The sequence below is a fragment of the Myotis daubentonii genome, chromosome 13 (genome assembly GCF_963259705.1).
Source record: "Myotis daubentonii chromosome 13, mMyoDau2.1, whole genome shotgun sequence".
Taxonomy (NCBI): domain Eukaryota; kingdom Metazoa; phylum Chordata; class Mammalia; order Chiroptera; family Vespertilionidae; genus Myotis; species Myotis daubentonii.
The window spans coordinates 7900242-7922932 of record NC_081852.1 but is presented as its reverse complement, the minus strand read 5'-3'; the positions used below and the strand labels follow the sequence as shown (position 1 = coordinate 7922932).

The 22691-nt window shown below is 37.5% G+C and overlaps 1 protein-coding gene across 4 annotated transcripts in view; it reads left to right on the top strand.

Moving 5' to 3' along the window:
• Positions 1–22691, top strand: part of PARG (poly(ADP-ribose) glycohydrolase) — a 182060-nt gene that overhangs the window by 10288 nt on the left and 149081 nt on the right. For all 4 annotated transcript variants that reach the window (XR_009448338.1, XM_059662103.1, XM_059662102.1 and 1 more), the window contains exons 4-7: positions 463–646; positions 10878–11000; positions 11129–11212; positions 21263–21337. Coding sequence is in view for 3 of the 4 variants with exons in the window: in XM_059662103.1 (XP_059518086.1) it covers positions 463–646; positions 10878–11000; positions 11129–11212; positions 21263–21337 (466 nt within the window). In the remaining variant the exon portion in view is untranslated. The remainder of the gene's footprint in view (positions 1–462; positions 647–10877; positions 11001–11128; positions 11213–21262; positions 21338–22691) is intronic.

Genomic DNA, 22691 nt, shown 5'->3' with positions numbered 1-22691 from the left:
AAATTTGGGTTAGAGAATTCACTGAAATTATGTAATTTGTGGGTCTTAACACTGAGATTTAAATCCCAGGCTGTCTAATTACAAAAGTAATATATTGAAAGTTACGTTTTTGTAAATATTCCTCATGGAATCTTAAAGCCCACTCTCTATTATTTCTGTGATTTATTTTTCCTATCGAAGTTCACTTCATGGAAGATGACTGGCAGTGTCCATGTTCTTACATGATCCTTTCTTCAGAAAGTGATTTACTTGTGTTTGGGAATTTCTTCCACAAACTAGTGAAACTCAACTCTTGGGCTTTACTATAAGCTTTATAAGTTTTTTATTTTTCTTAATTACCAAGGAGAAAGACAAGCTTGGCACATTTAAAGCAACAACATTCTAGGTAAGATTTGTACTGTGTAGCTAAGTGAATTTAAACAGGAAGTAGTTCGTGACTGTATACATTTGTTTTGACCTTAGAAAAGAACAATGTGAAATCAAACATCAAAGGACAGACAGGAGGATCCCTAAATACGTTCCACCGCACCTTTCTCCAGATAAGAAATGGCTTGGAACTCCCATTGAGGAGATGAGAAGAATGCCTAAGTGTGGGACCCAACTGCCTCTCTTGAGACCCTCTGCCAATCACACAGTAACTGTTCGGGTGGGTATTACCTCTCACCTATAAAGAGAGAAGACTCCAAGTCTTGATTTTTTGTGATACTTATTCATGTGTAAAACAGACCAAGGCATAAGAAAGCGATTCTCTTTTGTGCATATAAAGTACTGAGAAGTCTATAGAATGTAGAAATATAATGATAGCTTAATATGGTACTTAACAAATCCGTAAGATGAATCATTGTCAACTGATGAGAAAATTGAAATGTTTTGTATTTTTAAGAAAATTTATTGATTCTTTTTAACAACAAATATTTAGTTGGCAATATTTATTGAGCAGCTACTACATGTTAGGTACTGGGTTACTTCCTAAAATTCAAAGTTATGGTTCAGTATCTTTAAATTATTCTTCAGTTTTGCTCTCTTTTCTGAGCTTTATATTCTTCTAACATCTCCATCATTGTTCCACAGGTATTGCAAACTCAATATGTTTAAAACCAACCTCATGCCCTAGTTGGTTTGGCTCAGTGGATAGAGCATTGGCCTGCGGACTGAAGGGTCCCAGGTTCAATTCCAGTCAAGGGCACATGCCATGGTTGTGGGCTTGATCCCCAGTAGGGGGCATGCAGGAGGCAGCTGATCAATGATTCTCTCTCATCGTTGATGTTTCTATCTCTCTTTCCCTCTCCCTTCCTCTCTGAAATCAGTAAAGATATATATATTCTCAGAAAATAAAATAAAAAATAAAACCAACCTCATTTTAAAAATTATGGTTAAATATACATAATATAAAATTTACCATTTTAAAATGTATGTTTCATTGGCATTTAGAACATTCACAGTGTTATACAACCATTACCACTATCCATTTTCAGAAGTTTTTCATCATCCCACACTAAACTTGGTACCTACTAAATAATAACATCCCATTCCTTGCAAGTCCTTGGTAACCTCTTTTATACGTTCTGTAATTTTTTTAAAAAATATATATTTTTATTGATTTCAGAGAGGAAGGGAGAGGGAGCAAGAGATAGAAACATCTGTGATGGTAGAGATTCACTGATCAGCTGCCTCCTGCATGCCCCACATTGGGGATCGAGCCTGAAACCTGGGCATGTGCCCTGAATGGGAATCGAACCCTACATGACCTCTTGGTTCATAAGTTGATGTTCAACCACTGAGCCACGCCGGCCAGGCCTGTGAGTTCTTTTTTAAAAAATAATACATTTTTATTTAGGTATATAAAATTGACCCAGTTTTTAAGTCATCAATTCAGTAATATTTAGTGAATTTACTTAGTCACCACCACAATCCAATTTCTATCTATTGGAAGATTTCTGTCACTAATTGGGCAATTTTAAATAGTCATCTCAGTTATTAGTCAGTTTCTGTTATTAGACTTTATAGGAACTACTTTTTAAAAATCCTTTTTATGGTACAACTTAGTCTAGATGTGATTAAATAAAGTACATAATTCGTTAGCATGGTTAGAGGTGGAAGCAATGTTTAGCAGGGTGGTGGGGTTTGAGCTGAGCTCAAAAAGATGAGCAGAAATTTCTTAGGTGGAGTTAGTAAGGCATGAAATTCTCAAATACCAGTAGATACATAACCTTTATAATAAAAGGCTGTGTAGTTGAAAAAGATTTGTTTTAGGAATGGAAAACAATTGGTTTACTAGAGTTTAGAATTTGGGAAATGATTGGAGGAAAAGACTTGAAAAGTGTACTGGGTTCATATCATAGAGGGCTTCAGATGCCTGGAACTGTACTTGGCTCGGTAGATTATGGAAATCATTACTAGTAAACTGCTTGTGCCGGCAATAGTTAGGTTGTAACAAGATTAATCAAACAGCTGTACGTAAAAAAACAATAGAAGTGAGGCTGCACTGGAAACAGGTAAAATTCATAGGAGATGAAAAGTAAGGAGATAGTAATTATCAAATTGTGCTGCATTGATGTGGTTCAGGGGTTCTTTTGAAATTTGAAGTTTTTTTTGTTTTTTGTTTTTAATTTGAACATTAATATTAACACACATTTTTATTTTGTTAGTTTTTATTATTTTTTTATTGTTGACAGTATTACAGATGTTTCCCATTTTCTCCCCGTTTATCTCCCTCTGCCCAGCCCCTGCCCCCCTAACCCCTGTCTCCACCACCCTATTGTCCGTGTTCATGGGCTATGTATGTAAGTATGTAATTTCTTTGGTTTGTCTCTCCTCGTTCCCCCACCCCCACATTGAGGTATGTGAGTCGGTTCCATGCCTCCATGCTCAGCTCTTACTTTGTTGGTCAGTCAGTCATTTTGTTCATTGGATTCCACAAATAAGTGAGAACATGTGATGTTTGTCTTTCTCAGATTGGCTTATTTCACTTAGCATAATAGTCTCTAGGTCCATCCATGCTGTCGCAAAGGATAAGAGATCCCTCTTTTTTTTTTCTTTTTTTTTTTTAACAGCTCATAGTATTCCATTGTGTAAATGTCCCACAGCTTTTTTATCTATTCATCTACTGATGGATACTTAGGCTGATTCTAAATCTTAGCTAATTGTAAATAATGCTGCTATAAACATAGGGTGCATATATGCTTCCTTACTGGTGTTTCAGGGTTTTTAGGATATATTTCCAGAAGTGGATCATTGAGTCCAGTGGAGTTTCATTTTTAATTTTTTGAGGAAAACCCATACTAATTTCCTTGGTAGTTGCACCAGTTGCCACCAGCAGTGAACTTTTTCCCTTTTCTTCACATCTTTGCCAGCACTTGTTTGTGGATTTATTGATGGTAGCCATTCTGACAGGTGTGTAGTTATAATTTTCATTTCTCTGATGATTAGTGACTTGGAGTATTTTTTCATATGTCTCTTGGCCATTTGTCCTCTTTGGAGAAGTGTTTTTGCCTGTTTTTTAATTGGATTGTTTGTGAGTTATATGAGTTTATATATTTGGAGATTAACACTAGAAAGGCTGAAATTTAGTATATTCCTATATTGCCCAAAAGCAGTCAAAATGACTGCATTGTGAAAGAATAATATCGGAGCACTCTTCACTTATGTTCCTTAGCTTTTCCAATAACTCACTTCTATTCGACATTTCTTTTTTTTTTTTTTTTTTTTTATATTTTATTGATTTTTTTACAGAGAGGAAGGGAGAGAGATAGAGAGTTAGAAACATCGATGAGAGAGAAACATCGATCAGCTGCCTCCTGCACATCTCCTACTGGGGATATGCCCGCAACCCAGGTACATGCCCCTGACCGGAATCGAACCTGGGACCTTTCAGTCCGCAGGCCGATGCTCTATCCACTGAGCCAAACCGGTTTCGGCTATTCAACATTTCTTTCATGAATTTAGGGCGCAAAAGAAATAAAATAACTTATTAGAACAAGTATCACTGCATAAAGATTCGAATAACAAGTACTAGTTTAGCTTATTGAGCAACTGCAACTTATCAAGTATCGACAATTTATCATGTACTTGTATGTTATCATGTGACGGTAATCGAAAAAAAATGAAAACTGTTATTTCAATACAGAGCCGAACTGTTATTACTAAATTCAATAATAAGAGTCATTTGATTATTTAAAATTTCCCAAGCAGTCAAAATGACTGCTTTTGGGCAATATAGGTATAACACATACATATATATACCGGAAATGAAGGAGGGGGAGGTAACTACAATTATTAATAAATGCATTTATATGTTGTACAAAAAGTCACAAAATTCTAAGACATTGTGTCCTTATATACATAATTGTTTTTCTAATTGAAATTAAAAAGCAGTCAAAATGACTTCCTTGGGCAATCTAGTGTTAATTGATTATCAGATGTATCATTGGCAAATATGTTCTCTCATACAGTGGGTTCCCTTCTCATTTTGATGATGGTTTCTTTTGCTGTGCAGAAGCTTTTTCTTTTGTTTCTCTTGCCCTAGGAGATGTATCGGCAAAAATTCTGCTATGTGAGATGTCTGAGATTTTACTGCCTATGTTCTCTTTTAGGATTTTCATGGTTTCATGGCTTACATTTAAGTCTTTTATCCATTTTGAGGTTATTCTTGTGTTTGGTGTAAGTTGGTGGTCTAGTTTCATCTTTTAGCATGTGTTCATCCTGTTTTCCCAACACCATTTGTTGAAGAGACGTTCTTTACTCCACTGTATGCTCTTGCATCCTTTGCAAATACTAATTGACTATAATGGTGTGGGTCAATTTCTGGGGTCTCTGTTCTGTTCCATTTGTCTATATGCCTGTTCTTGTTCTAGTACCGGCTGTTTTGATTATAATGGCTTTGCAGTATAGTTGGATATTCAGTATTGTGATCCCTCCAGCTTTGTTCTTCTTTCTCAAGATTGCTGCAGCTATTTGGGGTCTCTTATGGTTACATATAAATTTTTGGAGTATTTGTTGTAGTTCTGGGAAGTATGCTGTTGGTATTTAATAGGGATTGAGTTGACTCTATAGATTACTTTGGGTAGTATGGACATTTTAATGATGTTAATTCTTCTAATCCATGAACATGGTGTACATTTTCATTTGTTTGTATCTTCCTCTGTTTCTTTGTTCAGTGTCCTATAGTTTTCCAAGAGTCTTTTAACTCCATCTTTAAGTTTATTTCTAGTTATTTTTGTTGTTTCAATGGTAAATGGGATTGTTTGTTTAGTTTCTCTTTCTGAGAATTAATTATTAGTGTATAAAAATGCCATTGATTTCTGGATGTTGATTTTGTATCTTGCTATCTTGCCGAATTCATTTATTAGTTTCCTGGTGGAGTCTTTAGGGTTTTCTATGTACAGTATCATGTCATCTGTGAGTAATGAGAGTTTTACTTCCTCCTTTCCAACATGGATTCCTTTTATCTCTTCTTCTTGTCTGATTGCTGTGGCTAGGACTTACAGTACTATGTTTACTATGAGTGGTGAAAGCGAATATCCCTGTCTTGTTCCTATTCTTAAGGGAAACACTTTTTTTGCCCGTTGAATATTATGTTGGCTGTAGATTTGTCATATATGGCCTTTATTATGTTGAGGTATGACCCCTCTATTCCCACTTTGCTAAGAGTTTTTAAAAAATATTTTTATTGATTTCAGAGAGGTAGGGAGAGGGAGAGAGAGATAGAAACATCAACGATGAGAGAGAATCATTGATTGGCTGCCTCCTGTACGCCCCCTACTGGGTATTGAGTCCACAACCCGGGGCATGTGCCCTTGACTGGAATTGAACCTGGGACCCTTCAGTCCGCAGGCCTGTGCTCTATCCACTGAGCCAAACCAGCTAGGCCTGCTGATTCATCAAAAGGTGCTGAATTTTGTCTAATGCTTTTTCTGCATCTATTGATATGATCATGTAATTTTTATCTTTCAGTTTATTAATGTAATGTATCACATTTATTGATTTGTGAATATTGTACTAGCCTTGCATCCCCAGAATAAATCCCACTTGATGATGGCATATGATCCTTTTAATATATTGCTGGATCTAATTTGCTAATATTTTGTTGAGGATTTTAGCATGTTTTCATCAGGGAAATTGGCACGTAATTTTCTTTACTTGTAGTGTCTTTATCTGGTTTTGGAATTAGGATAATGCTGGCTTTGTAAAAAGCTTGGAAGTATTCCTTCCTCTTTGATTTTTCGGAATAGTTTGAAGAGAATAGGTGTTAGTTCTTCTTTGAATGTTTGGTAAAATTCTCCTGTAAATCCATCTGGTCCTAGGACTTTTGTTTGCTCGGAGTTTTGTGTTTTGTTTTTGTTTTAATATATTTTTACTGATTTCATAGAGGAAGGGAGAGGGAGAGAGAGTTAGAAACATCAATGATGAGAGAGAATCATTGATTGGCTGCCTTCTGCACGTCCCCCACTGGGGATCGTACCCGCAACCTGGGCATATGCCCTGACCAGAAATCGAACCAAGACCTCCTGGTTCATAGGTCGATGCTCGATCACTGAGCCATGCCGGCCGGGCTTGCTGGGAGTTTTTAAATAACTGCTTCAATTTTATCTGTTGTTACTGGCCTATTCAGGTTTTCTGATTCTTCCTGATTGAGTTTTGGATGATTGTATGGTTTAGGTATTTGTCCATTTTGCCCAGTTTATCCCATTTGTTGGCATATAGTTGTTCATAGTATTTACTTATAATCCTTTATATTTCTGTGGTTATATCATTTCTTTCATTTCTGATTTCATTATGTTTCTTTTTTTTTTTAAATTAAATCTTTATTGTTCAGATTATTACATTTGTTCCTCTTTTTTTCCCCCCCATAATTCCCCTCCTCCCAGTTCCCGCCCCACCCTCCGCCCTCACTCCCCACCCACTGTCCTCATCCATAGGTGCACGATTTTTGTCCAGTCTCTTCCCACATCTCCCACACCCCTTTCCCCCCCAAGAATAGTCAGTCCATTCCCTTTCTATGTCCCTGATTCTATTATAATCAACAGTTCATTCTGGTCATCAGATTATTTATTCACTTGATTCTTAGATTCACTTGTTGATAGATGCATATTTGTTGTTCATAATTTGTATCTTTACCTTTTTCTTCCTCTTCCTCTTCTTAAAGGATACCTTTCAGCATTTCATATAATCCTGGTTTGGTGGTGATGAACTCCTTTAGCTTTTCCTTATCTGTGAAGCTCTTTATCTGACCTTCAATTCTGAATGATAGCTTTGCTGGATAAAGTAATCTTGGTTGTAGGTTCTTGGTATTCATCACTTTGAATATTTCTTGCCACTCCCTTCTGGCCTGCAAAGTTTCTGTTGAGAAATCAGCTGACAGTCGTATGGGTATTCCCTTGTAGGTAACTGAGTTTCTTTCTCTTGCTGTTTTTAAGATTCTCTCTTTATCTTTTGCTCTTGGCATTTTAATTTTGATGTGTCTTGGTGTGGTCCTCTTTGGATTCCTTTTGTTTGGGGTTCTCCGCGCTTCTTGGACCTGTAAGTCCATTTCTTTCACCAGGTGGGGAAAGTTTTCTGTCATTATTTCTTCAAATAGGTTTTCAATATCTTGCTCTCTCTCATCTTCTGGCACCCCTATAATTCTGATGTTGGTACGCTTGAAGCTGTCCCAGAGGCTCCTTACACTATCCTCGCATTTTTGGATTCTTTTTTCATTTTGCTTTTCCGGTTGGATGTTTTTTGCTTCCTCGCATTTAAAATCATTGACTTGATTCTTGCGCTCCTCTGGTCTGCTGTCGGGTGTCTGTATAATATTCGTTATTTCAGTCCGTGTGTGCTTAATTTCTAGTTGGTTCCCCAATATAAGATCGAGGGTCTTATTAGTTTTCGTGTAGATCTCATTAAGTTTATCGGCAGCTTCTAAACAGTTCTTGAGAGACCTTAAAAGTGTGGTTCTGAACTCTATATCTTCCATTGAAAATTTTGTCCTGTTTCTTTGTCTCCGCATTTTGTTATGCTTCCTTGGTGCACCCCCTAGTGGTCTTTGTTCGCAGTCTTATAGTTAAATCTTGATTGTTGTAGCTAATTCCAGGGAGGGTTTGACCTCCAGGCCAAGTGGCTATGAGAATCAGCTGTGTCAGCAGTGAGAGAACTTCTGTCCTCTAGGGAGGTGCTAATCTAGCCTTTGCCTGAGGCTATCCGGCAAATGCCTCTGTGCAGGGCTTGGGCGGGGCGGGTCGCACAGGATCAACAGGGTGGGCCGGAGAGAGCAGTTATGGCGGCTCTCAGTCCTGTCCCCAGGGGCTCTGCCTGAGTCCCAGCACCCGCTGCAAAGCTCGGAGAGAAAGCTGCACTCGCTCTGACCGAAGCCAGACAGTCCCGCTTCTCCCGTTTGAGTCTGGGTCCCTAAAGACTCACCCGGATCTGGAGCTCAGAGTCTGCGACTCCCTCCCGATTGAAAACGCCAACCACGCCCTCCGCCGCCAGCCCGCTCCGTGCACTCCGCACCTCAGAATTTGACTTCAGCACTGCGCCTCCTCTGAGTGTCCGTGTGCGTTTCTCTTTCCTCCTGGTTGTAGGACTTCCACTCAGCCAGCGTTCCTGTGGTTCTGGGTGATGTCCCTTCCGTTTTTTGGTTTCACTTTTGAAGTAGTTGTTCAAAGCAGCAAACTCCGGCGTTAACCTATGCCGCCATCTTGGTTCTCTCTCTCATTATGTTTCTTAATGAGCCTGGCTAAGGGTTCATCAATCTTGTTTATCTTTTCAAAGAACCAGCTCTTAGATGCATTGTGTTTTTTTTACTTTTTAAAAAATCTCTATGTCATTTATTTCTGCTCTGATCTGTATTATTTCCTTCCTTCTACTTCCTCTGGGCTTTTCTTGCTGTCCTCTTTCTAATTCATTTAGTTGTCCGGTTAGATAGCTTATTAGTGCTTTTTCTTATTTCTTGAGGAAGGCCTGTAATGCTGTGAACTTCCCTCTCAGGACTGCTTTCACTGTGTCCCATAGGTTTTGGGTGGTTGTGTGTGTTTTTTCTTTTATTTCCAGGAAGATTTGAATTTCTTGACCTAATTGGTAACCCATTCATTATTTAATAACATGCTATTTAGTTTCCAAGTATTTGCGTGTTTTTGAGGTATTTTACTGTAGTTTATTGATTTCTAACTTCATGCCATTGTGATCCAGAAAGATGCTTGGTATTATATCAGTCTTCTTGAATTTGTATACATTTGTTTTGTGTCCAAACATGTGGTCTATCTTTGAGAATGTTTCTTGTGTACTTGAGAATAATGTATATTCTGTAGTTTTGGGGTGAAATGTTCTGTTAATATCAGTTAGATCCATCTGATCTATTGTGTCATTTAAGGCCCCTGTTTCCTTGTTTATTTTTTTGTCTGGAAGATCTAGCCAGTGAGATTTTAAAGTCCCTTACTAAGAATGTATTGCTGTCGATCTCTCCCTTAAAGTCCATCAAGAGTTTTTTTATATATTTGGGTGCTCAAGTATTGGGTGCTTATATGTTTACAAGGGTTATATTTTCTTGTTGAATCATTCCCTTTAGTATTATGTAGTGGCCTTCTTTGTCTCTTGTTATGGTCTTTGTTTTGACTGGCCAGGGCAAAACTTTTGTGTTTTAAAATATCTCCTTTCTCAAACATTTACTGAATGCTTATTATAAATAGCATATGTGTATACAAACATAAATGTGCATATTTACATATATGTGTATACATTATACATATAAATACATGCTTTATTCTTTAGGAAATATTCAGAATACAAAGTTAATATGATTATTATTATTCTCAAGAAGATTAGAGTCTAGTGGGGTAAGGAAAAACCATTGTGCTCTACTATGATAATGACCTAATAAAACAAGAGGGAGTAAACCAGTGGTTCTCAACCTTCCTAATGCCATGACCCTTTCATACAGTTCCTCATGTTGTGGTGACCCCCAACCATAAAATTATTTTCGTTGCTACTTCATAACTGTAATTTTGCTACTGTAAACAATATGTAATTATATATGTGTTTTCCGATGGTCTTAGGCGACCCCTGTGAAAGGGTCATTCGACCCTCAAAGGGGTCGTGACCCACAGGTTGAGAACCGCTGGTAAACGAACTACCATTTAAAAGTTTTTGAAGAATTCTTAGAGGAAATGAAAATTGGGCTGAGTGTTAAAGGTCAGAATAGATGTTTAACCAGGTAGTGTTTGGATAAGACAAGATGTTAAAAACTGGGAATATCATTTGGAATCGGAGTATAGGCAGAGAGGAGTCATTATAAGATTAGAAGCCTGGAGCCTGGCTGATGTGGCTCAGCAGTTGAGCATCTGTCTATGAACCAGGAGGTCACACTTCGATTCTCGGTCAGGGCACATGCCTGGGTTGCAGGCTGGATCCCCAGTAGGAGGTGTGCAGGAGGCAGCTGATCAATGATCCTCTCTCATTGATGCTTTATCTCTCTCTCCCTCTCTTCCTCTCTGAAATCAATAGCAGTATATTTAATTTTTTAAAATAAGGGGGCGGGCCTGGGAATACTTGAGAAAGATAATGTCATTCTCAAATGAGCATGAAATGTGAAAGAGGGATGAATGTTCTGGGAACAGCTGGAGTGAGGGAAAGGGATAGAAGGCTGTTGGCAGAAATTCAGGCAAGGAATAATGAGGATTAGAGGCCTCGATGGGATGGAGATAGATGTCCAGAGCATGGTGACCAGGCAACTGATATAATGGAGGTAAGGAGTGGAAACTGCTAAGCAGCTTAAGAAGGTCTCTTCCCTAGGAGCTAGTCTGTATTTTACAGCATTTGCTTTGGCTGCTTTATTTGACTTCTTTTGTAGATGATACACCTAGTTTTTATACACTTACAATTTTCTTGTTTAATCTCTCTTCCAGGTAGATCTTTTACGGGCAGGAGAAGTTCCTAAACCTTTTCCAACACATTTTAAAGATTTGTGGGACAATAAGCATGTAAAGATGCCTTGTTCAGAACAAAACTTGTACCCCGTGGAAGATGAGGTAAAAACAAAGCTTATATTCCTTTAGTCTTTGGTAGTTTAGTACATTCTTGTTTGACTCTTGCTTCTATGATGCAAAAAAACTTAGAGTAGTTTTCTCATTTGTTTTTTTTTTTCTTTTCCTCAAAGAATGGTGAGCGAACTGCAGGGAGCAGGTGGGAGCTCATTCAGACTGCACTTCTCAACAAATTCACAAGACCCCAAAACCTGAAGGTATAGTTCTTTTTGCTATTCTTGCCTCTTACATGCAGTTGTTAGTGATGGGCCCTGTGTCTCCTCCCTCAAAGACATTTTTTGATCTTTAATGTACTCAGGTAACAGCATTATTTATATGCAAGGTGGTTTCTTCCTGAGGAACTCTATTTAGAGACATTCTTGGTTTCTATTCCATCACTAAGAAGCGAGTAGAAATATTAAGAGTTGTAAATGACTTGCCTGGAGCCACACAGAATAATTTAGAGAACCAGGAATTGGACTTCTGTTTCTTGATTCCCCATCCAATTTCCTTCCTTTCAGGCTTCTCTTTTATTTTGTTTTAGAATTATCATGTTTCTGAAATGTCTTCAAAAGTAAATGAGGAAAGAATTATGACTTCAGCAGTATTTGCCCAAAGGGAAGCTGAGTTTCCTAATGATTAAAGTATACATTAAGCATTCTGTTTTTTATTGCTTTTAATATAGCTTCTAGCAGTTTAATAATTTATTAATCTAATATTTTGGCAATAATTTATTTTTTAAAATATTTCCTTTATGACTGTAGGGGCATTCATTAGATCGCTTTTCTAATAGTTACTAGTAAAATGTGGGTGAGTATTTGTTTATTTTTGACACTATGTAAACTTTGAAGTTTTATAACTAAACAGTAAGATATTTCTATACTTCCATGAAATTGGGTTTCTTTTTTGGGGGGTGTTTCATTTTCTTTGAGAGACTTAATTTGTTGTGATAGTTTCTCAGGTTTTATACTGTTTTCCTTTTATACTTACAAGTTGTTCTTAAGTTTCCTATATCTTTCTCTAACTCCTGTGGGGATTTTTTTTTTTAAAGTGAAAAAACATTGATATATTGTGCCATACTGTATTTTGAAAATTTTCTTTCTTAGGGACAGTGGTTTTCAATTTTGTAATGTACTCCTTTTAAATGGAAGAATTTCTCCATGTCTACCAGAATTTACTTATTTTTAGTATAATGTTACATATGTACAAACAAAAAACTAGATATAAATTCACACAAGTAGTGTAGAGCTATGTCAATTTGAAGTATTATGAAACATCATTTTGAGTTGTGTTCATTTCACAGTAAAAGCGATTTGTAGTCAGTATTTCCTTTTTGCACAAAAGATTTTTTTCGTTTTTTGTTTTTTAGCAACATATTGCAGCTTTATTAGATTTTCCCATTTTACTGGCTATTTGGGCTCAACAGAGGCCTACTCCTATAACTTTTCTTCAGGGTGTCACAGTACAGTATATAGCATGAAATCTAATTAGTGGCACAAGATTAGTCTTGTCAACACAAGCAGTCATCAGCATCACAGATGCAGCAGCCTCCTGTTTTATAATGATTCGGTCACCCATGGAAAGATATTGCTGCTATTGTGCAAGTTTTTATTCCAGAAAAGTTTCCCAGACCAGGACAAATTAATGACAGATACCAGCTGATGCCATTTTGCAGATTAAGTCAAAACTCTGCCTTATATTTAGAATGAGAAAGGTAGCAAGTTTATGAACAATTATTTTTTTCTTTTGGGTCCCAATTCCTACACTGCCACACATATTCTCTCCTCAGTGTGTCCCTTATTCAGTCACCTAACATCCTGACATGACCCATGGATACTCTCCAAATAAGAGTGGTGTTTAGGATTTTGTTCAGTGCAGGAGAACGGGCTAGAGCAGGGGTGGGCAAACTTTTTGACTCGAGGGCCACAATGGGTTCTTAAACTGGACCGGAGGGCCGGAACAAAAGCATGGATGGAGTGTTTGTGTGAACTAATATAAATTCAAAGTAAACATCATTACATAAAAGGGTATGGTCTTTTTTTTTTTAGTTTTATTCATTTCAAACGGGCCGGATCCGGCACGCGGGCCGTAGTTTGCCCACAGCTGGGCTAGAGGGTGAATGGATAATGTGACAAAAGGGGGCAAAAAGGAATCCTGAATAATAAAAATGTTCTTAATGACACCTCTCAGTGTAAAGAAGTTTATTCTGATGATTAAAGACTTGTGTGACTGAGTAAGGCAGTTTCTTGAACTATCCCCACCCACTAATTTCCCTAAAAATCTGTGGGACAACCAGGGAGGAAGCATATACATTCCTTTCCAAATAGGGACCATGTGACTCCTCCCAGAAGGTAATTTTACCGTACTGGCTCCTGACGCAGGAGCCTCCGTCGGCCATTTGCAATGGGCAGTTACAGCTGCACACTTTGGAACCTGTCAGGCCTCTGAGTCTTTTTGTTGTTAATCCTCACCTGAGGATATTTTTTCACTGATTTTTATTTTTATTTTTTAAAATACATTTTATTTATTTTTTTACAGAGAGGAAGGGAGTGGGATAGAGAGTTAGAAACATCCATGAGAGAGAAACATTGATCAGCTGCCTCCTGCACACCCCCTACTGGGGATGTGCCCGAAACCAAGGTACATGCCCTTGACTGGAATTGAACCTGGGACCTTTCAGTCTGCAGGCCGACGCTCTAGCCCAGGGGTGGGCAAACTTTTTGACTCGAGGGCCACAATGGGTTCTTAAACTGGACCGGAGGGCTGGAACAAAAGCATGGATGGAGCGTTTGTGTGAACTAATATAAATTCAAAGTAAACATCATTACATAAAAGGATACGGTCTTTTTTTTTTTTTAGTTTTATTCATTTCAAGCGGGCCGGATCCGGCACGCGGGCCGTAGTTTGCCCATGGCTGTTCTAGCCACTGAGCCAAACCGGTTAGGGCTTTTCATTGATTTTTAGAGAGAGTGGAAGGTAGGAGGAGAGACAGAGAGAAACATCGATGTGAGAGGAACAATTGATTGGTTCCCTCCCACATGTGCCCCTGACTGTGGCCGGAATCGAACCCGAGACCCTTCAGTGTGCAGGCTGATGCTCTATCCAGTGAGCCAAATCAACTAGGGCAGGTTTCTGAGTCTTGGTGTCTGAAGAGCATTTCAGTCCATTTCTATTTCAGTAAGGGTCATTGGAGTCTACCGTTTGATAACAGCCCTTGGTCTCAATTTAATGGCCTCCTGCTGATTCCAGTATCCTGGCAGGTGTTCACAGCATCTGTCACATTCTTATAGGACTTCGGAGCCTCTTCCATAAACAGTTTGGGTGAGGCAGCACGAATTGCAATTCCCATATCTGCCAATTTGTCTAAGGCATCCTGGAAATCTAAATCAACGTCAAGATTTTGCTGGGGACAATGCACAGTAGGTTGTTCCAAAGGTCTCTGTCATGTCCTGTTCAGTGCCAATAAGAACATAACTGTGGGTTCCCATTTCCGATCTTTTATAAGCAATGGGAAAGATTTTAAAGGAAGGAAAATGGGTGCCACATCAACTGAATGAAAGACAAATGGAAAACCGAAAAGTCATCAGGAAAATGTTGTTTCAACGGCACGAAAGAAAGTCTTTATTGCATCGAATTGTGACTGGTGATAAAAAGTGGATTGATTTTGAGAATCCCAAACACACAAAATCATGGGTTAATCCAGGTCAACCATCAACAACGACTGCAAAGCCAAATCGCTTCGGAAAGAAGACAATGCTCTGCGTTTAGTGGGATCAGGAAGGTGTGGTGTATTATGAGCTTCTAAAACCAGGTGAAACCATTAATACTGATTGCTACAGACAACAAATAATCAGTTTGAACCATGCTTTGATCCTGAAACCACCAGAATGTGCCAGAAGACATGGCAAAGTAATTTAACTTCATGATGACGCACCATCAAACACTTCAAAACCAGTTAAAGACACGTTAAAAGATCTTGCCTGGGAAGTATTAACACACCTGCCGTATCCACCAGACCTTGCTCCTTCAGATTACCACTTGTTCCGATCTGTGGCACATGCACTTTCCGAGCAGCACTACAGAATGTATGAAGAAGTGGAAAATTGGGTCTCTGAATGGTTTGTCTCAAAACAAGAAAAGTTCTATTGGGACGGTATCCACAAATTACCTGAAAGATGGGGGGAATGTGTAGCTAGCAATGGACATTACTTTGAATAAAGCACTTCTAATGTTTCTCTTGAAATTATCGTGTTTTCTTTTATTACAAAATCTGCCATTATTAACTGGTACACCTAGTAAATATGATAGTGGTAGATAGTCTTTGGTTTGACATCCTGTACTACAGTGGATCTTAGAATGGCTCAATCTTCTGATCATTTTTATCTATTTAAAGTACCAGCTTTCGTTCCTACAGTGTGTTGTCTTTTGGCTATTGTATTCTAAAACCACAGTTTAGTAATATAAACTCAAAAATACCAAAACAGGCCATCCAAGAGTACTATCTAAACTCTTTTTCAGAAACACTGTCTTAGTGCCTTTATGGCCTAAAAACAGGATTATTGAGAATTTTCCTATTTTTTTTTAAAGCTTAAATGCAGAATAATCATAGTATTTTTTTTTTTATTGCTTAAAGTATTACAAAGGGTATTACATATGTATCCATTTTATCCCCCCGCCCTAGACAGTCCCCTAGCCTCCCCTATCACCCAGTGTCTTATGTCCATTGGTTATGCTTATATGCATGCATACAAGTCCTTTAGTTGATCTCTTACCCCCCTACCTCCTGCCCCCCAACCCTCCCCGGCCTTCCCACTGCAGTTTGACAATCTGTTTGAGGCAGCTCTGCCTCTGTATCTATTATTGTTCAAAAGTTTATAATGGTCTCTATTGTCCATGAATGAGTGAGATCATGTGGTATTTTTCCTTTATTGACTGGCTTATTTCACTTAGCATAATGCTCTCCAGTTCCATCCATGACGTTGCAAATGGTAAGAGTTCCTTCCTTTTTACAGCAGCATAGTATTCCATCGTATAGATGTACCACAGTTTTCTAATCCATTCATCTACTGATGGGCACTTAGGCTGTTTCCAGATCTTAGCTATGGTGAATTGTGCTGCTATGAACATAGGGGTGCATATATCCTTTCTGATTGGTGTTTCTGGTTTCTTGGGATATATTCCTAGAAGTGGGATCACAGGGTCAAATGGGAGTTCCATTTTCAGTTTTTTAAGGAAACTCCATACTGTCTTCCATAGTGGCTGCACCAGTCTGCATTCCCACCAGCAGTGCACAAGTGTTCCTTTTTCTCCATAATCATAGTATTTTAAATTACATTGTCCACTCACCTTTTTAGCAATTCCATAGTGTTCCATGATTACTTTAGGAAGGATAACTGCTTTAATCGAATTTCCCTTGTTTATTTTACAGTAGATTCAGCAGAACAGAGTAATCTATTGAGATATTCTTCTATAATTGTTTCCTTTGTTGAAAGAACAATGAGGGTTGGGCAAAAGTAGGTTTACAGTTGTGAGTACGTGAACCACAGAGTTTATTCTTGTATTATTATTTACTACTAGGAGCCCAGTGCTCGAAATTCGTGCACATTAAAAGGGAATTAATTAGCGGAGATACTTTAATATTGCTGTTTGCCCTTTCTCTATAGTAGAAGTGTGAGAGATGAAAGGAAATTAGTAAAATATATATGAAAATAATATATAAATTTATTAATAAATAAACAGTAACAAAAGGATATAACAACAGAGGCATGATATAAAAACGATAAAAACATGATATGAAAACAACAGTGATGCAAACAATGACTGATAAAGTGATTAAACTTATTCTAATATCTCCCTGTACACTACATTAAGAGTGAAAACACTTTCAGAGTGCTTGACTAATTTCCCTTGTGATGAAGTTTTTAGAACTTTAACATCACATGCTCTTCAAATTCGAGAGAAAGGAACATATAACTGACCATGTGTGAAAACGGGTTCAGGTAGGAATATGCCTACTCTGTCTAGAGTTTGTCCTTGTGATTTATTAATAGTCATCACAAATGCTGGCATCACGGGAAACGGTCATTGAATCAATTTAAATGGGAGGCCAGTGTCAGATGGGGACAGATTAATTCTTGGAATCAGAATAACCACTCCCTCTGCGGATCCTGTTAATACTTCAGCTTCAATAATGTTAGGTTGTAATCTTTTGATAATAAATCTGGTACCATTACAAAGACCCCATTTACTATTGAGATTTCTCAATAGCATGATGATTGCACCCACTTTCAATTTTAATTTATGACATGGCATTCCTGAAGGAGTAATACTATTAAGAAATTCGATGGGAAAAATTTCCTTTTCAGCATCATCTGTGGAATCAATAGAATAATCACTCAAATATGTGTGAAAATCTCCATCGAGTATATCCAAATTTTCTTCATTTAATTTTTGAACATGCTCATTTTTTGGACGAAGAATTGCACGTTTAGATATATTTTTAATATTATCTACAGATATAGTATTTCCAAAGGTAGCTTTAATAATAGATCCATTACAAATCATTTCACAGGGGATTTCAATAATATCCATTCCTAAATGAAAACTGCTATCAAGTTTGCCATCTCCAAGTTTTACTAACCATCCACTATAAGCAGAATCCTCTGATCTCATATTTGTTGTAAGAGACAACTTTCTGAAACATCCCCAAACATTGCAGTACTTTAAACTCGTTTGTACTATGGCCGATCACATTGAGACATTGTCAAAAATCTCCTCCAAGAAGGAGAACTTTCCCACCAAATACAACATTCAAATTTCTCTCAGTAATCTGTCTATGGCATTTATAGCATGACTGGATGCCATGCTGCATTCATCAATAATGAGAAGTTGGGCCTTTTTAATAGTTTTAGCAACTTCACTGTTTATATCGAGTCTAGAAATTGAAGTTTCATTTAATGGAATCGGTAATTTATATTGGAAATGAAAGGTGCTTCCACCGAGAAGTAAATTTGCAGCAATTCCTGTAGATGCTGTGGGTAAAACAGTACCACCACGACCTCTAATATAATGTATTAAAACTTTATACAGATATGCAGGTGAATAGGATTCCTAGCTGGCAGGCCCCTGACAGCAAGCTGGCCACCTGTCAATTCTGTGAGGAATGGGGTTGCCTCCTCCCTACTGTCAGGGCCTGGTTTGAAGGCCGGCCACGTCCCCTGTTGGGCCAGACCCAGAGTTGTACCACACTGTGGCTTCTGCCTCAGCAACTCAGGACTGACTGCTGCTGGGCGCTCCTGGTGCTCCGAGGGTGGGTTCTTCCCTCAGGCCTCGTGGGAAACAGCTCGGGGAGGCGAAGCCCTTGGCAAGGCAACCCAGGACCCATGCTCTGCTCTGAGGCGGGTTCCTGCCTGAAACCTCGCCCTCCGGGGAAACAGCTGGGGGAGGGTGCAGCTGTTTCCAAGACGACCCCTACAGGACTGACTTCCTTCTGGTTGGTTGCGCTTCTGGCCGTGATGTTACACCAAGGGTTTTTATATAAGTAGATTGTATTTTCCATATGAACAACAGTAAGCCTACTTTTGGCCCACCCTATAAATATACTCTTTTTGCTGTTTTTATGCATTTGGTGTTGATTTAAGAGAGCTTAGAGATGTTAAAATTTTTTTAAAAAGGAGCAATGTCCTCAAAAGTTGATTTACATAGTAATATTTCTGTAAGTGAAGTGTCGGATAATTTGCAAGGGTGGACTTCTTTGTGCTCTACTGAATTGTGCTATCATGATTTATGAACTAAAAACTCACTTAGAAATTGATAGCTTGAATAGAGAATGATAGGAGACCTCATAGTAGATTACTTTTGAGACCTGAAGACTGAAGTAAAAGTAGATGTTAAGAGTTAATACTAATTATAAAACCCCATTAAATAAGAGTGTAAACGCTACTTAAAGTGTTTTTTCTTATCAACTTTGAGGAATAATTTACATATAAGAAAGTGCATGTTTTTAAAATATGTAGTCTGATGAGGTTTGCATACATCTGTTAAGTCCCCACTACAGTCAAGATACAGAATATTCCTGTCACCACCAAAGATTCCTTTTACCCCTTTGTGGTTGATTCTTCTTTCTGCACTGGTGCCAGTCAACTATTGATCTGCTTTTTTCAGTTTGTTTACATTTTTACATGAATGGATTCACATAGTATGTAGAATGAAGATTTTTGAGATTTATCCATGTTGTTTTGTGTATCAGCTATATGCGTTTGTCCCAGTATATGCATTGTTTGTCCATTCACCTGTTGATAGACACTGCTATTTAATACTTTGAGGTTCTGAAATCAGTTACAAGCGATTAGAAAAAAAAAATTCTTCAAATTTTTTTTCTCTCTTCCTAATGGAAAATCTTATATTATGGCTGTGAGAGAAAAATAAATTTTTTTGGCCATGTTATTTTATGGTTGATACCCCCATCTCCTTTTTGAAAGAACATGAATATCCCCTGATTCCAAGTAAATAATACACACTTGTAGGCTCAGTTTTTAACCTAGATAGATGCATGGTGATTATTTATATGGCATGAAGTATTTTTTAGGAAGCTCTTTGGCAGAGTTAATTTTTTAAAACTTCTTTAGTGATGAAGAAATTGGGAAGATTTGTAGTAATGATCTAACCGTGTTTTTCAGATTTACCTATACTTACAGTAAAACAAATTTGGGGGTATGTATTATAAGTATTAATAGTTATTTATAAATTCTACATATTTATTACTTTATTGAGATACACATTATAAAATATAATCAAAATGGAAATTTAAAAGAAATGAAATAAAACATTATTGTAAATAACAGTTCTTTCTGCAAAATGGATTGTCTTATGCATTAACCCACTCTAAGGTTAAAAAAACAAAATTCAACTGAGTACATTTTAAAGATCTTAACAGCTTTATTCAGCAATTCATGAATTTGGGCAACAGATAGAAAGGAGCTCCAAGGAGCTGTGCAAAATAAAGGCTTATAAAAAAGAAGGGAGCGGGAACAAGGAAGTTATAGTAGCAAAATGGATTGGTTGTTGCAAGGTCACTTTCCTTCAGGGAATGGCAAGGGTCTATCAGGCAGATAACCTCACTAGTGCCATCCAGGTGATTCCTGATTGACTGGTTTAAGATTCTGTTTGTGGGAGAGCCAAAACTGTAATTAAGTTTGGTTTGGTGACGTGGGGTTCAGCATGTGTCTCTGTTTTGGGGACTGTTGTCTTATTTTTAATACGACTAAACAGTTATAAAGTACTGCCTATTCCGACAGTTAAATGTTATACCAGTAGATGGCGAACTACTTTAACTTTTCATTCTACATAAATCCTTAGTTTGTGTGAACTGCTGGGGGAAGATAACTATTAATATGTAGCTTATAAAAATAGTGGATAATAAAGAAAAAATACCATTTTGTGCTTTGTGGCAATGTCTCTCAATTATTTTTTTATTATTGCCCTTTCCATCAGGGATCCTTTTCTCATATTTGTTTCCTAATTTACTGTCCCTATGACCTTAAAATTATATATATATATATATATATATATATATATAGAGAGAGAGAGAGAGAGAGAGAGAGAGAGAGAGAGAGAGAAAGAGAGAGAGAGAGAGAGAGAGAGAGAGAGAGAGAGAAAGAGAGAGAGAGAGAGAAAGAGAGAGAATTCAGAGAGGAAGGGAGAGGGAGAGAGAGAGAGAGGAATATCAATGATGAGAGAGAATCATTGATTGGCTGCCACCTGCACGCCCCATACTGGGGATCGAGCCTGCAACCTGGGCATGTTCCCTGACCAGGAATCTAACCGTGACCTCTTGGTTCATAGGTCGACACTCAACCATTGAGCCACACAGGCTGGACTGAAATTTTAATACTGTAAATATACTGTATATCTGTATACATAGTGTGACCCTTTTAATGTCCAGAAATCATAATATTTTATTTTTTAATCCCCAATATCTAATTTTTGTCTACTTAATTTGTATTAATTACCTCTATTTAGAAGGTATGCTTTAGAATAATTATGTTTTTCCCTTAATCCTTGACTTATCTAATCTCATATTTCTTAAGTAAATAATAAGTTAGCATGCATTCTATTGGTTCATAGCTACTTATGTGGAACAGTTAATGGTAGGAGGAAGTTTGTCCAGCATTAAGAAATTTACTGAAAGTAGTTCATTAAGGAGACAGTCTATTCATAGATAATTCACTTGACTCTATGATGAGGTTTTCTTTATGTTTTTTCCATAGGATGCTATTCTGAAATACAATGTAGCATATTCTAAGAAATGGGACTTTACAGCTTTGGTTGATTTCTGGGATAAGGTAAGAGTATGCTTATTTCTTTAACTGTGAAAATAATGTGACAACTATAAAAAAGTTTAAGAAAAATATCTGGAATTCTGTCACATTAACACAATTATCTTTTATTTTTGTGAAAAACATTTCCTGTTATTTTATATGCATTTATAGGAACTAATTTTGAATTTTGTTTTATTCTCTTTTTTTTTTATAATTTTGTACCAGTATCAACATTATCAGTAGCTGCATATTTTATAACTAGTTTTTGAGATTTTAATGATTCCCATATTCTCAGACATCTAGGTTGTATTTAGTTTATGTACACACACACACACACACACACACGCACATACATGCACCCCCCCCCCCCCACATACACACACACAGATACATATACAGTTATGTGCCACTTAACAAATGGGATACATTCTGAGAAATGAATCTTTAGGTGATTTTGTTGTCGTATGAACATCATAGATGTTTTATACTTACACAAACCTAGATGATATAACCTACTATACATCTAGGCTATTTCTTATAGCCTATTGTTCTTAGGCTACAAGCCTGTGCAACATGTTACTGTACAAAATAAAACAGCGTGAGATTAAATCACATACAAGAACCACAGTGCTCATACCAACACCCTCCTAACTTCTAGCAACCACTAATCTTCTCCATCTCTATAATTTTGTTACCCTTTTTATTGTTGAGTAGTATTCCATGACACTGATATATCATAATTTGTTTAATCATAGTCATATTTCAGGACATTTGGGTTGTTTCCAGTTTTTGGCTGTTACAACAAATCTACCATGTACTGTTGTGCGCAGGTTTTTACATGAACATACATTTTTATTTCTCTGAGATAAATGCCCAAGAGTGTGTTTGTCAAATTGATAAGTGTATTTTCAGTTTTAGAAGAAACTGCCAGTATACTTTTGCTAAGTAAGCCTCCCAAAGAAAGATACTTTATATACAATCTTGAAAATTTTTTTCTCAGATTCATTCATATTATGTATGCTTCATTTACAAATAATAGAAATAATAATTTTTGAAATGGAAACATTTTGAAGTATTTTCAATATTACATAACTTTGATTTACCTAATAGAGAGTAATTATTGAACTTTGAATATGTCCTATATTTTTATACTAGAGGCCCAGTGCACGAATTCGTGCACTGGTGGGGTCCCTTTGCTTGGCCTGTGGGGATTGGGCTGAAACTGGCAGTCTAATGCCACCTGCTGCTCCTGCCTGCCGCTCCCACTCATCCCAGCCCCACTGTGCCTGCCACTGGCTCATGTCCAATCAGTCCCAACAGGGAGAGGCTTGCGCCGTTGCAGCGGCACTCGCCAGCCGTGAGCCCCGTGTCTGGCGCC